Source organism: Rhinichthys klamathensis, unplaced genomic scaffold, assembly GCF_029890125.1.
Source record: "Rhinichthys klamathensis goyatoka isolate OS25496 unplaced genomic scaffold, OSU_Roscu_1.1 h1tg000123l_1, whole genome shotgun sequence".
Classification (NCBI taxonomy): domain Eukaryota; kingdom Metazoa; phylum Chordata; class Actinopteri; order Cypriniformes; family Leuciscidae; genus Rhinichthys; species Rhinichthys klamathensis.
In genome coordinates, this window is record NW_026606660.1 from 6,269,500 (window position 1) to 6,284,333 (window position 14,834).

The 14,834-nt window shown below is 36.5% G+C and overlaps 1 protein-coding gene across 1 annotated transcript; it reads right to left on the minus strand.

Moving 5' to 3' along the window:
- Nucleotides 1-1,021: 1,021 nt before the first annotated feature.
- Nucleotides 1,022-14,431, minus strand: si:ch73-340m8.2 (tyrosine-protein kinase Src42A). The gene is made up of 9 exons (XM_056255962.1): nucleotides 13,930-14,431; nucleotides 13,307-13,428; nucleotides 12,976-13,142; nucleotides 12,721-12,880; nucleotides 10,474-10,629; nucleotides 10,280-10,335; nucleotides 3,567-3,714; nucleotides 3,354-3,485; nucleotides 1,022-1,400 (listed from the first exon to the last, which is right to left on the minus strand). Exons 1-9 carry the CDS (start codon nucleotides 14,211-14,213, stop codon nucleotides 1,207-1,209), a joined length of 1,419 nt encoding a protein of 472 aa, XP_056111937.1. The 5' UTR covers nucleotides 14,214-14,431; the 3' UTR covers nucleotides 1,022-1,206.
- Between the last annotated feature and the right edge of the window lie 403 nt (nucleotides 14,432-14,834).

The following is a 14,834-nucleotide window of genomic DNA, read 5'->3' on the forward strand; positions in this document are numbered from 1 at the left end:
TTTCTTTACTATCTTTCTGGGGCTTGAAAGTGGCGGTTGCATAGCTGTCAACGGAGGGATATAAAGCTCTCAGATGTCATTAAAAAGATCTTCATTTGTGTTCCAACAATTTTTTGGCTGAACCTACCCTTTAATATTGTGAATATTACTATTTAAAATAACTGTTTTCTATTTTACTATTTTTTTAAATGTAATGTATTCCTGTGATGCAAAGCTGAATGAAGACATTACTCCAGTGTCACATGATCCTTCAGAAATCATTCTAATGTGGTGAACATAAATATAATAGTGTAGGCTATACTTAGAATAACAGTACTATAAATAGTACGGTAAAGCTTATATAATAGTCACAGTGTGGAATTCTTGATTAGGAATCAGTCAACAAAGTATTTAGAGCATTTAAAACATTAAAGCATTATTTAAAACATTTTAGTAATGTAAAGGTCATTTGAAATGTTCTCAGAAGGAAACCTGCCTTTAAAAAAGTGCATTTACAGTAATAGCAACAGCTCAGGCATTTAAAAAATTCACATTACATTCAAATGTTCTTGATCAGGTCACAGAAGATACATGAGTCAGCATAAAAGTTTAAAAACAGAACATTCATTTGCAAAGCCTCTGCTGTCACCAAATGTTGAAAGTTGACATGCCATTTCACAACATCAGAACATGTTCAGCAACATCGGTCAAAAAATGTCAGTCAGCAATGGAATATTGAACTTCATAATCACCTTTAGTAATACTAATAATAAAGCAATACTAGTAATAGTCATTCATAATCATGTGCATGAGAGATTTATGTTACAGTCTTGCTATAGTGTATGGATGAATCTCATGAAACCTGTCAAGATGTCACATCACCCCATTAGATAATATTGTTTTTGCATTGTGAAACCATTTCCATGACAATTAAGAACATTGTATTACACACATACATTTGTGACTAATTTTCATGAAAATAGTGTCACAGTGCAAAAAATCCTTTGCTTTTTTATATATATATATTATACAATACTATATATATATAATTTGAGTATTTACAAATCAATACAAGACTTCTTGTACTGTCTTTGTGTTGATTTAAATTTTGATTGTAATGCTTTATAATGCATTTCAGTAAAAAGAAATTGTGCGATTTCCTCGTGTTGGTTACATACTGTATACTACATGCTCAAAAGATTCTCAACTCTCTCGGACCTACAGAGTCTACTCCAGTTCAGTAACAGGCTCGTGTATGAGAGCCATCAGCTTCTCCTGCAGCTCAGTAAATGTTGGCCTCTCTTCAGGGTTTTGCCTCCAGCACAGCAGCATGATGTCGTAGAGCGCTTCGGGGCAGTCAGGCGGTCGCTGCATACGCTCTCCTCTCTGAATGGCTCGAACGCATGTCATTTTGTCTTGACCTAAGATTGTAGAAGGAAGAAATATACCAGAGTTGGGTGAGATACAATCCCATCAAAAAGGGAACTCAGAACTTTGGATATAACGTTCTGGCAAGCAGGGGCGTCACTAGGATTTTCATTTTAGGGGGGCTAAGCCCCCAATATGATTTTTAAACAAATTATAAAAAAAGGTAACACTTTAGTTTAGGATCTAAAGATCACTATTAACCATTTTCATTACGATGCACGGTTTTATTACGAAGGCACGGTTTTATAATAACTGTGGTCCCGAATGTGAGGCAGGGCAAATAGGGGGGTTCGGGGTCTCCCCGAGAAAATTTTGATTTCTCTGATCTACATATGTGCATTTTAAGATGTTCTGAAGGCCAAAAAACTTGGATAGTGGGCAGCTGACAATTTTTCTCTAATCATCAGCAGCATCACTTTTTTTCTCTTTGTTTTTCTCTTGCCCTGTCTCTTCCCCTCCTAAAGCTGAGCTTTGACTGATATAGGCTTTTCATTTTTGTCTGTCAGTGAAGAAAGTAAACAAAGGGTCAACTGATAGGTTGATTTTGCCTATGAATCATTTTCTCAGACGCGTTTATTTACTGAAAGCTACTAAAGGTAATTAAGTTTATTAAATGCATTCACAATATGTAGGCTACACATTTATTATTGATCTTATGCCTAATACAGGGCCGTAGACAGGGCTTTATAATCACAGAGGTCCTAAATTTGAGATTGGTAGGGGGTCCAAATTTTTTATTTCTGATATGTGCATTTCAAGACGTTTGAAGACCAAAAAAAAAGGATAAGAAATAGCTTTAAAACCATGTCAGTGGGCAGATTATTTGTCAATACCTCCTCTCTTCTCATCTCCATCACTCTTCCTTTTTTTCTCAGTCTCTTCCTCCCTTTCTCTTCCCCTCCTAAAGCTGAGCTTTTTTAATTTACTAAAGGCTACAATTTGTATTATATTCTCAATATGTACACATTCATTATTAATCTTGTGCCTAACATGATGAAAACGGCTTTGTTAATGTTTCTTGTAAACTAATTATTACATTACATGAGTTACATGAGTGTATAGGCCTATTTTCAGTTCAAAATGGCGAAATTAGACAAAACTATATTAGTTTGCCTGATTATTTTTTGTCATTCGTTTAACATTTATGTAAGTAAAATATGAAATGTTAAGTTTAGCTACTTACATCTTATCTCGCACTTGACCGTACACGTCGAGTCCGACTGTAAAAAATGGTCGTGTCGCACTGTTAAAATTCGCGCTCAGCAGCGTCTGTGAACATAAAGCCCGCCTACTTTGATTTGATTGGTCGTCTCTGACATTGACGAGCAGTGACAGACCAATGAGGCTCAGATGAACACACAAATGAACACACACACCCTGTCCTCTGTTTCTGACGTGCTCTCTGCACGGCGCAGCTGTGGATTGAGAACGTGCTGAATCTGATTATAACAAGACTGAAGCGAACACGAATTTGTGTAGCCTACATTAATCTCACATTTTTAGGGGGGCTCGGCAGAAGTTTAGGGGGGCTGAAGCCCTCCTAAAAAGGGCCTAGTGACGCCCCTGCTGGCAAGGTTCTCTCAAAGTTATGAACAAACGTTCGGTCAGTAACATTAATAGAATATTCCTGGTTTTTAATAGCATTTGCTGAACATTAGCACAAAAATGTTATTTATACATCACTAATGGAACTTTTTTCTGAAACGTTTTAGTTGCACGTTATTACTAGTTTCAGAACCTTCAGAGAACATTCAAAAGTTACATTCCCACGTTTGCAAAATGATAAAATGGAACGTTCCCTTAATGTTTTCTTTAATGTTCACATAACCATGCAAGAAAAAAAAGTTTTTAAAATAACCTAATGGGACCATTAGCAAAGCATTCTTAGAACATGTATTATGTTTAGTGTTTTTTTACTATAATATTTATGTATTAAGCATGTTTACCAGGGTACGGGTCATCTCCATACGTGACAATTTCGGTTAAAAGGATGCCGAAAGACCAGACGTCACTTTTGCTTGTGTACTCCTGGTTATCGAAAATCTCAGGGGCCATCCATTTTACAGGGACCCTAACATCTGCAGGTATGAGAAAGAACTGTTGTAGTTTTTGTTTGTCTTATCATCTGCTTGCATGAACGTACGTATCAAATATCTCACCTGATGACATCCTGTTTCCTGGTAGATTAATTTGTGCGAGTCCAAAATCGGCTATTTTGCAGCATTGCATGTCGGTAAGCAGAATGTTCTCAGCTCTCAGATCCCTGTGAACTATTTGGTTCTCAATGTAAGCCATTCCTTCTGTAATCTGAGAGATTCAGCAAAATAAAGACTTAGTTTACCACAGGGCCTTAATCACCATAGACATTGAGGGGAAAAGTCCGCCCCAATAATTAGATGGCTAAACTGTTTCCCCAAATTTCTTATACTTGCCAATATTTGACAAAAAGTTTTAAAAGTCACATTTTTAGTTGGTTTTACAGTACTCATCAATGTCAAAAATATAAAGAGTATTGCAGTGTTTATGCCCTCATAATCTTTAATTACAATAATTTGCACAGACTTCTCTTCTCTAATGATGAGTGTTTACTGGCCTAGGGCGGGACAACCTGTCACTCACATGAGATCCACCAATAGCAAACCACAACCATCCAATCAAAATCAAGTCCCGCCCAACAATTTTGAATCCCTCTCCTATTCAAGCCATACTGTAGGCATGGCCTTGGTTTAGCATCAACTAAAAAAAATCCCTGATGAAAAAAGAGACTAGGCTGATAGTCTTTGTGCTGCTGTTTTCTCTTGCTATATGGTTAAATCAGCCTTTATAAAGCAAGATGCACTGCTGTCGTTGTGCCAGATGTAAATAAGTGTTAATGCATGTGTACAATGACGGCTTCCTCTTTCCTCGTTCCTCACCTCCATAAGTGCATTTAGAGAATTGATATGTCCTTCATGATGATCGATTTTCGGGTCATGGGTTGAAGGATGGAGGAGCGAGGAAATGAGGAAACATCAATATGCATATTGAGGAGCAGCCAATCTTGCATGACAGCATCAAACGGAATTGCAAGAATAATGAACACGCCATCTCTCTCCCTAACATCAATATCAATGTTCCTGTGTCAGTGTCGGGCCGTCTAAACCAACAGAGCAACACGTCTATGAACTGCTTAGAGATATAAATATATTATATTGATAAATATTGGTTATGTAACCCTTTTCCAACAACTCTTATTTGTCAAAAGACACTTTTCACAATCCTAATCGATAAAATCCTGCCCTACATTTCCCCCACCTTTTAAATAAATCCAATTGTGGAAGTTTTTCTGTTAAGCTTGATTGTTTTTAAAGGGTTAGTTCACTGCAAAATGAAAATTCTGTCATTAATTTCCAAACCTCATGCCGTTCCAAACCCATATGACGTTTATTCGTTTTTTATTTATCTTCGGAACACAAATGAAGATCTATTTGAAATCTAAGCCAAAATCAAAGTAATAATCCAAGGCACTCGAGTTGTGTATACAAAAAAGTAAAAAGCCTTTATTAAATCATGGCTTCTATCATTAAAATTGGTGACAGATACACCTACGCGTTGCGGCTATCGCCTTCGTCAGGGTGTGTGTAACAAACAAAGTCACAAGTGCATTTTAAATAGCAGTTCATTAGTCTAAATAGCAAACACCTGGTCACACACTACGCAAGGTAACCAGCAGGGAGCAGAATTCAACAAATGAAATAGTATATTGCATAATATCAAGCCAAATCAAACTCAAAAAAAAAAAAAAAAAAAAAAAAAAGATATATACATATACATATATATATATATATATATATACACATACATATACACATACACATACATACACATACATACATACACAAAAAAAAAAAAAAAAAAAAAAAAAAAAACATATATATACATATACATATATACATATACATATATATATACACATACATATACACATACACATACATACATACATACACATACATACACAAAAAAAAAAAAAAAAAACTTTAATTGAAATATTTTCAGCAATATCTAGATTACATTATACAAATCAAAACATAACAATAAAATAAAGTAGAGCAAAAAAAAACATATCAAAATATACACGTCAATGGATGTATACATCTAATGGTACACAATACAACTAATTTCATGAAAAATTTCACAGAAATGGTACAAAATCTAATTCTCCATTTAAACCTGGAAATGTGGTGGCTTTCAGTGAGTAAATCCAGAAAGATTCTCTTTGTAGTAACTTCTTAACCCTATCCCCTCCTCTTATGGACTTGGGGATGTGTTCAATACCGATTATCTTGAGTGTATTAGGACTACCATGGTTTGTATCTCTGTAATGAATGGCCATAGGATATAGAGGGTTACAGATTCGAATGGCGTTTTTATGCTCTGATAATCGTATCTTTAGTTTTCTAGTCGTCATCCCTATATAGAAACATCCACATGGACACTCTAACCTGTAGATCACAAATGAGGTATTACAATTAATGAAAGATCTTATTTTCAGTTCGGAGTCAGAGGTTACGTCTCTAAATGTTTTTGTCCTGATCATATTATCGCAGTGATTACAGTTGCCACACCTGTAATTTCCTGCACTTGAACTTAACCAGGTATTGGCTTTCTTAGGAGAAAGATGACTTCTCACTATTTTGTCTTTAATTGTTGGTGCTTTCCGAAATGCAATGGAAGGAGATTCGGGCATGACTTCCCTGAGATAAGGGTCACTCATAACTATTTCCCAATTCTTCTTTATAATTTTCTTAATTCTGTTTGCCTCTGTGCTATACTGTGTCACGAAATATACAGAGTTATCTGGATCCTGTGATTTACGTTTTTGTTGTAATAGTTCGTCTCTACTGATGTTTCTCACTTTATTGTATGCTTTGTTAATCACGCTATTTTTGTAACCCCGTTCCTTAAATCTTTGAGTCATGTCTTGTGCTCTGATGTTAAAATCTTCTTCCTTATCACATATTCGTTTCAGCCTCTGGAACTGGCCAACAGGAATATTCTCGGTCATCCATAAAGGATGAAAGCTATCTGCTCTCAATATAGTGTTTCTGTCAGTTTCTTTTCTAAATATAGTAGTATGCAGCGCACCACTACTTTCTTTGAAGATTTTTAAGTGGGGATGAAGGGGATGAAGGGGATGAAGTGATAAATGTTTCAAAGGTTACTCTATCAACAAGCTGTGTTTCTGTATTGTCAAAAGGTTTGTCCTATGCCCCTATAAATACAGCCAAAGATTTTCAAACTAAAGTGGACCTATTCAAGTTTCATCGGAGTCTTCAACTGAACGCTTTGTACTACACTTCTGAAGCAGCTACTCGTACCTATGACAAGAAGGCAACAACATTCAAACCCAAGTCAACATTCATGCCAGGTTCATCTAATCCAACTTTGAACTCCTTCTACAAGAAAGTAATGTATGACATTGACAAGATCTTCACTTCAAAAAAACGAAAACAATATAATCTTTCAAAAGAAGAAGGAGAAGCTTTGAACTGGATTTCTAATAATGAAGAGCTAGTAATAAAAAGAGCGGACAAGGGAGGTGCTGTTGTTGTATGGGGCAGAGATCAGTATATTGAAGAAGCCTTGAGACAACTTCAAAACCGTGAGTACTACCAGTGCCTGAGATCCAATCCAATAGAAGTAATGACAAATGAACTGACTGATATTTTATCACATGCTAAAGATGAGGGATGGATTTCAAAAAATGAATGTGATTTTCTTTCCTGTAAAAATCCTAGGATTCCTACATTTTATATGCTCCCTAAAATACATAAAAATCTTGAAAATCCGCCAGGGAGACCTATAATTAGTGGAAATGAATCTATTACAGAGCCAGCTTCAAAATTTGTAGACAGTTTTATCAAACCATTGGTTGGAAAACTTCCTTCATTTATTCAGGATACTACCCATGTATTAAATACCATTAAAAAGACTAAAACTACTGAATCATCTATTTTGGTGACCATGGATGTTGAATCACTGTATACAAACATAGACCATAAAGATGGACTGGAAGCACTATTATACTATCTGGATATGAGATCATCTACCGAAAGGACACCTGCATGTTTTATTATACAACTAGCGGAATGGACATTGAAAAACAACATATTTTTGTTTCAAGATAAATTCTATAAACAAATTAAAGGTACAGCTATGGGTGCATGTTTTGCCCCTAATTATGCAAATTTGTTTTTGGGATTTTGGGAAAAGAATTTTGTATTTTCTGACTTAAACCCATATTTAAAATATGTGGAGTGGTGGGGCAGATATATAGATGACATTATATTGATATGGACAGGATCGGAGGTGGATTTAATAGCTTTTCACGCTTATCTTAATAATACCAATGTAAATCTGAAGCTGAGTCTTGACTATTCACATACTCAGATTAATTTCTTGGACTTAAAAATCTTCAAAGAAAGTAGTGGTGCGCTGCATACTACTATATTTAGAAAAGAAACTGACAGAAACACTATATTGAGAGCAGATAGCTTTCATCCTTTATGGATGACCGAGAATATTCCTGTTGGCCAGTTCCAGAGGCTGAAACGAATATGTGATAAGGAAGAAGATTTTAACATCAGAGCACAAGACATGACTCAAAGATTTAAGGAACGGGGTTACAAAAATAGCGTGATTAACAAAGCATACAATAAAGTGAGAAACATCAGTAGAGACGAACTATTACAACAAAAACGTAAATCACAGGATCCAGATAACTCTGTATATTTCGTGACACAGTATAGCACAGAGGCAAACAGAATTAAGAAAATTATAAAGAAGAATTGGGAAATAGTTATGAGTGACCCTTATCTCAGGGAAGTCATGCCCGAATCTCCTTCCATTGCATTTCGGAAAGCACCAACAATTAAAGACAAAATAGTGAGAAGTCATCTTTCTCCTAAGAAAGCCAATACCTGGTTAAGTTCAAGTGCAGGAAATTACAGGTGTGGCAACTGTAATCACTGCGATAATATGATCAGGACAAAAACATTTAGAGACGTAACCTCTGACTCCGAACTGAAAATAAGATCTTTCATTAATTGTAATACCTCATTTGTGATCTACAGGTTAGAGTGTCCATGTGGATGTTTCTATATAGGGATGACGACTAGAAAACTAAAGATACGATTATCAGAGCATAAAAACGCCATTCGAATCTGTAACCCTCTATATCCTATGGCCATTCATTACAGAGATACAAACCATGGTAGTCCTAATACACTCAAGATAATCGGTATTGAACACATCCCCAAGTCCATAAGAGGAGGGGATAGGGTTAAGAAGTTACTACAAAGAGAATCTTTCTGGATTTACTCACTGAAAGCCACCACATTTCCAGGTTTAAATGGAGAATTAGATTTTGTACCATTTCTGTGAAATTTTTCATGAAATTAGTTGTATTGTGTACCATTAGATGTATACATCCATTGACGTGTATATTTTGATATGTTTTTTTTTGCTCTACTTTATTTTATTGTTATGTTTTGATTTGTATAATGTAATCTAGATATTGCTGAAAATATTTCAATTAAAGTTTTTTTTTTTTTTTTTTTGTGTATGTATGTGTATGTATGTATGTATGTGTATGTGTATATGTATGTGTATATATATATGTATATGTATATATGTATATGTATATATATGTCTTTTTTTTTTTTTTTTTTTTTTTTTTTTTTTTTTTTTGTGTATGTATGTATGTGTATGTATGTGTATATATGTATGTATGTGTATGTGTATATGTATGTGTATATATATATATATATATGTATATGTATATATCTTTTTTTTTTTTTTTTTTTTTTTTTTTTTGAGTTTGATTTGGCTTGATATTATGCAATATACTATTTCATTTGTTGAATTCTGCTCCCTGCTGGTTACCTTGCGTAGTGTGTGACCAGGTGTTTGCTATTTAGACTAATGAACTGCTATTTAAAATGCACTTGTGACTTTGTTTGTTACACACACCCTGACGAAGGCGATAGCCGCAACGCGTAGGTGTATCTGTCACCAATTTTAATGATAGAAGCCATGATTTAATAAAGGCTTTTTACTTTTTTGTATACACAACTCGAGTGCCTTGGATTATTACTTTGATTTTGAGCATTACTATCCCAAGCTACCAAAGAGCACCGATATTTTACACCCTGTGCAGCACTTCAAATGCATCTTTATGCTGTGATGAAATCTAAGCCAGTTTAGCTACACAACTACCACTTTGATGCTTCAAAAAGTACATTAGGAGATCATAAATCTAATCCATAGGAATTTCCTGAAGAGACATGATCATTTTATATGATGAACAGATTGAATTTAGGCATTTATTTACATTTAAGCATTGATCAGGGAACAAAAGTTTAACCAAACTTTCTTGACGCAGGAGAACAAACCTTTTTGAGGAAGCTCAAACGTGCTGCGTAACACGATAATGAACCTCATTGGTTCTTGCAGAAGCTCAAACGTGCTGTGTAATACGAGAATGAACCTCATAGGTTCTTGCAGAAGCTCAAACGTGCTGCGTAACACAAAAATGAACCTCATTGGTTCTTGCTGAAGCTCAAACGTGCTGCGTAACACGAGAATGAAGTGGTAGTTGCGTAGCTGTCAATGGAGGGACAGAAAGCTCTCAGGTTTACATTTGTGTTCTGAAAATCAATGAAAGACTATTGGGTTTGGAACTATGAGGCTGAGTAATTAATGACAGAATTTTAATTTTGGGGTGAACAATCCCTTTAAGAAAAACTGGTCATATGATTTTTGATATTTTATATTTGCCCTGGTCTAAAAATTCCCCAGATCTCAATTACTCTCAAAGAAATCAAGTTACCTGGACAGCAAAATCCATCATGAGCGAAAACTCAAGATCTTGTTTCTCTTTGTGGCCTGGGGAAAGATATAAGCTCATGTGAATATCTAAATTGTATCGTTTTTTTTCTGTAAAAGCAATGTGTCAATTAAGATTAAGGTAAAGGTATCTGTGGTGTTTATTATCTGCATACGAGTTAATATTAGTTCACTTACTGATGAGAAATGTCTTTAAAGAGCCATTTTTCATGAGCTCTGTCACTAAACAGACAGGTTTACTAGTGGTACACACAGCATAGAGCCTCAGCAAACGCTCATGATGCAGCTCCTTCATGATGTCAATCTCTGTTTTGATATATGGATAATTGACAACTGCAAGTAAAATGGTACAGACAAAAAGTTGCATCATAAAACAAACCATGAAAAATTATTTATGAGCCAAAACATTATGACCAGTCACAGATGAAGCGAACATCATTAATCATCTCCTAACAAGGCCACATGTTAATGTTTGGGTAGGGTAAATGGTAAGCAAACAATCAGTTCTCGTAATCAATGTGTTGATGCAGGAGAAATGGGCAGGAATAAAGACCTGAGCGACTTTGACAAGGGCCAAATTGTTATTGTAAGGTGAATGGGTCAGAGTATCTCTGAAACGGCAAGGCTTGTGTGTTGCTCCTGGTCAGCAGCGGTGAGAATTTACTAACAGTTATCCAAGGAGGGACAAACCAGAAACCAGTTACAGGTGTGTTGGGCGCAGAAGGCTAGAAGGCTATATCCGTCCGGTCCGATCCAGCAGAATGTCTACTGTGGCACAAGTCGCACAGAATTTAAATGATGGTTACGGGAGGAATGCCACAACACAGTGCATCATTCTTCTGTGTAGACGCAGACCAATCAGAGTGCCTATGATGACCTCTGTCCACGGTCGAAAGAGCCTACAATGGGCACGCGAGCGTTGGAACTGGAACTTGGTGAGGTGGAAGAAGGTCGCCTGGTCCGATGAGTCCCATATTCTTTTAAATGTAATCAAGTGGACAGCAGTGTACGTGTGCGCCGTTTACCTGGAGAAGTGACGACAACAAGCCGGTGGAGGGAGTGTGATGCTCTGGGCAATGTTCTTCTGTGAAACCCTGGGTCCTGCCATTTCACTTTGACAGGTGGGACCGATCTTAAACATTGTTGCAGACCAGGTACACCCCTTCATGACAATAGTGGCCTCTTTCAGCAGGATAATACACCTGCCACACTGCACACATTATTCAGGAATGGTTTGATGAAGAACTCAAGGTGTTTCCCTGGTCTAAAAATTCCCCAGATCTCAATCCAGTCGAGCATATTTATTTATTTATTTATGAACATTTATTAGAGGATCAGCCCCATGAGATGAAACATCTCGTTTGCATGGGGGTCGTGGGATGTGTGGGATGTGCTGGACCAACAAGTTCAATCCACAGCGGCGCCACCTCATAACCTACAGGACTTGAAGGATCTGCTGTTTACAGCTTGATGCCAGATACTACAGGACACATTCAGAGGTCTTGTATAGTCCATGTCTAGGTCGGCACTGATTTGGCCGCATGCGGAGGACCAACAGCATATTAGGCAGGTGGTCACACCTGTAGGAGTTTCTTTCTTCTGTTGAACACAAAAGAAGTTCTATCATGACAACTCTCTGAAGATTTTTAGCATGGTGATGGATATGACTATGTTAATGTATTTGGTCTTAGCTGCTGAATTGCTGCTGTTGTTATAGATTATTGCTGCTGCTGCTGCAGAACAAGTACAGGAATTTGCGACTGCCAATACATATCCGATACGCTGCTGCACAAATGGCATAAATTAATTACCCCTAGTAGATCTTTACACGTGGAGCTGGGGAAGTTGGAGGGTTTTAGACGAACTCTGAAAGCACGCTGCAAACTGCTATCGTGAATGATAACCAGCCATTTAAATGTTGAGCAACAAGCTCATTGGCTGCAGATGCGACATGAACCAATCATCTTGTGCCAAGTAGTTGACGCTGTAAATATCATCAGCTTGTACTAAGGACCCATCAGCCGGCGCCATATAGAGTTTCATGACAGAACAAGGCATTTAGTATACCTACTATGGAAGTCAATGGGTGCCATCAACTGTCACCAACATTCTTTGAAATATCTTCTTTTGTGTTCAACAGAAGAAAGAAACTCAAACAGGTTTGAAACAACTTGAGGATAAGTAATTACATAATTAAATTTTTTGGATGAACCTTTAAGCAGATTATTTATTTACCCTTTACAGATAAATGTAAAGGGGGAAAAAAAATGGAATTTCATGTTTATGTCTAACCAAGTTGTGCATTTTTTTTATTTATGTTTTTATGATACACACTGTTGGGTAGCCACTCAATATTCAACGTAAAATATGGGACCTGAAGTAAAAACCGCCGAGAGCCACTGAATTAACCGATTTATTGATTACCTTTGAACTCTTTGATGGCCACATCTGTTGTCTCGTTCCAGAGCCCCTGCCACACATCGGCAAACTGCCCACTGCCGAGCTTCTTTATTCTGTTTAGTGAACTTCTCTCTACCTCCCATTTGGAGTCAAATGACAGAGTAAGAGGAGCTGGCTGGTCCAGCTAGAAGAGTAATGAACAGATTGGAAGTGAGCTGAAAAACTTATTAGGATGCTGCCCTGCTTTCAATAATCTGTAGGTTCAAACTCTTTACTGACCTTCACACAGGGTTCATGAAGCTTTGCGCAGAGTCCGCCTTCATTTTTAGAGTAAAACTCCACCAACTCACGCAAGGTCTGGAAAGTTGTATGATGAACAAGGAAAAACTGCTTTTCGTTTTCCCTCTGCTTGATCCGGTAATGTCGTACATGAGGTCCATTCCTCACTTTAAAATAAATCATTACAGAAAATGTTATTCAGCTGCTCTGAAAGTTAAGGTTAATTTTTAATTGATCTCTTTTCAATGTAGTTAGAGTGCAAAAATTACAGTAAAATGAAAGGCAGTAGAGGCTTGAGACATGATGTGTGTGTGAATCACATGTACTGTACCTGATAAGTAGTAATTGTTATTCTCATAACTCTTCCAGATGAGAAATGCACCCTCATAATTCTGGGGTCTCAGCAGACATCTCCTGGCCTCTATACGCATTTTAACATTCTCAAAATACCACCTGAAAATCGATTGATACTAGTTTTTTATGACGTTCATTTTTATTTGTGTCCAATGTATGTGGTGTAACAACATTGTACTACCACAGATTAACTGAACAATAAACAATATAATGGATGAATCTCGAAGAAAAAAAAACTCTTTCACATACTGATATACATGTACAATTTTATATATGCAATTTCAATATATATATAGGCATATACAATTATACTTGTCTCATGACAGTTTTCATGAGATTGATCCTGATAGCATATATCTTAGCGTTCTATCAGTAATTTTCAAAACCCATCTCTGTGATCATTCTCATGAGTCATTTCTACAGAGAAACACAAACTGAGCAATAACAGCACTAGCTGTTTCACCAAAACTTGTGAAACTGGAAAGATGGGATTCCAGTTTCATTAAGGGCAGTGATTCAAACCGCAAAGCTTGAGATTACTCTGTTTATTATTCATTCACACAAGCACAAAATGGTCAAAAGAACAACTCAAGGACTTACAACTCGGCCTCTACGCTACCCAGCGGCTTGACGAAGTCTTTAGGCACATATCCACGTTGAGGCACTTTAGATCCGTCAGCCTTAGCTGTTTGTCTCCTCACGTACAACCAGTAATCAGACTCTGATATCACTTCCAGAACATCTCCTTTCTTCAGATTTAGATCATATATTGTGCGTGAGGGATAGTCGTGGATTGACTTGAAGACCCTGTCACGGTTGATGGACGGCTGTTCTTTCTTGGTTTGGCAACACCGGCAGCAGCGTTTACAGGAAGAATTCCCCATGTCCACCAGTCATATCTTCTCATGCCGTGTGCATAAGAGCAGAATGATGGTACAATGGCATGACTAGCTCACTAGAATACCAACTCACTGTAGCCAGGCAAGTTCCTATTGGTTACAGTTAGGTCAAGGAAGTATTTGGTGAAAAAATGATCAGAATTTCCCTGATGTCATGCAGTTGGGATTACTTAAGCAAAAACAAAAGGCTGTAGCACGCATGCATAGCTTTTCATTTGTATGACAAAGTGTTGTTGTAGATACTTTGTAGTTACACGGTAATACTTTACTATGAGGTGCATTAGCATTAGTATTAGTTGGCATGAATTAATTATGAACAGCACTTATACAGCATTTATTAATCTTTGTTAATGTTAATTTCAACATTTACTAATACTTTATTCAAATCTTGTTAACATTAGTTAATGCACTGTATTGACTAACATGAACAAACAATGAAAAGCTGTATTTTTATAAACTAACATTAACAAAGATGAACAAATACAGTAACATATGTATTGCTCATGGTTAGTTCATGTTAGTTAATACATTAACTAATGTTAATAAACGAGACCTTATTGTAAAGTGTTACAAGTTACACAAAAAGCCAAGCAACTTAAAACACTG

What these genes read in the sequence shown, in the direction of transcription:
- si:ch73-340m8.2 (XM_056255962.1), bottom strand. Translation starts at nt 14,213, where the DNA reads ATGGGGAATTCTTCCTGTAAACGCTGCTGCCGGTGTTGCCAAACCAAG. An exon ending in TAACAATTACTACTTATCAG is followed by an intron (nt 13,143 to 13,306) that starts GTACAGTACATG and finishes TTTATTTTAAAG; the next exon opens with TGAGGAATGGACCTCATGTA. An exon ending in GGCCATCAAAGAGTTCAAAG is followed by an intron (nt 10,630 to 12,720) that starts GTAATCAATAAA and finishes TTTTACTTGCAG; the next exon opens with TTGTCAATTATCCATATATC.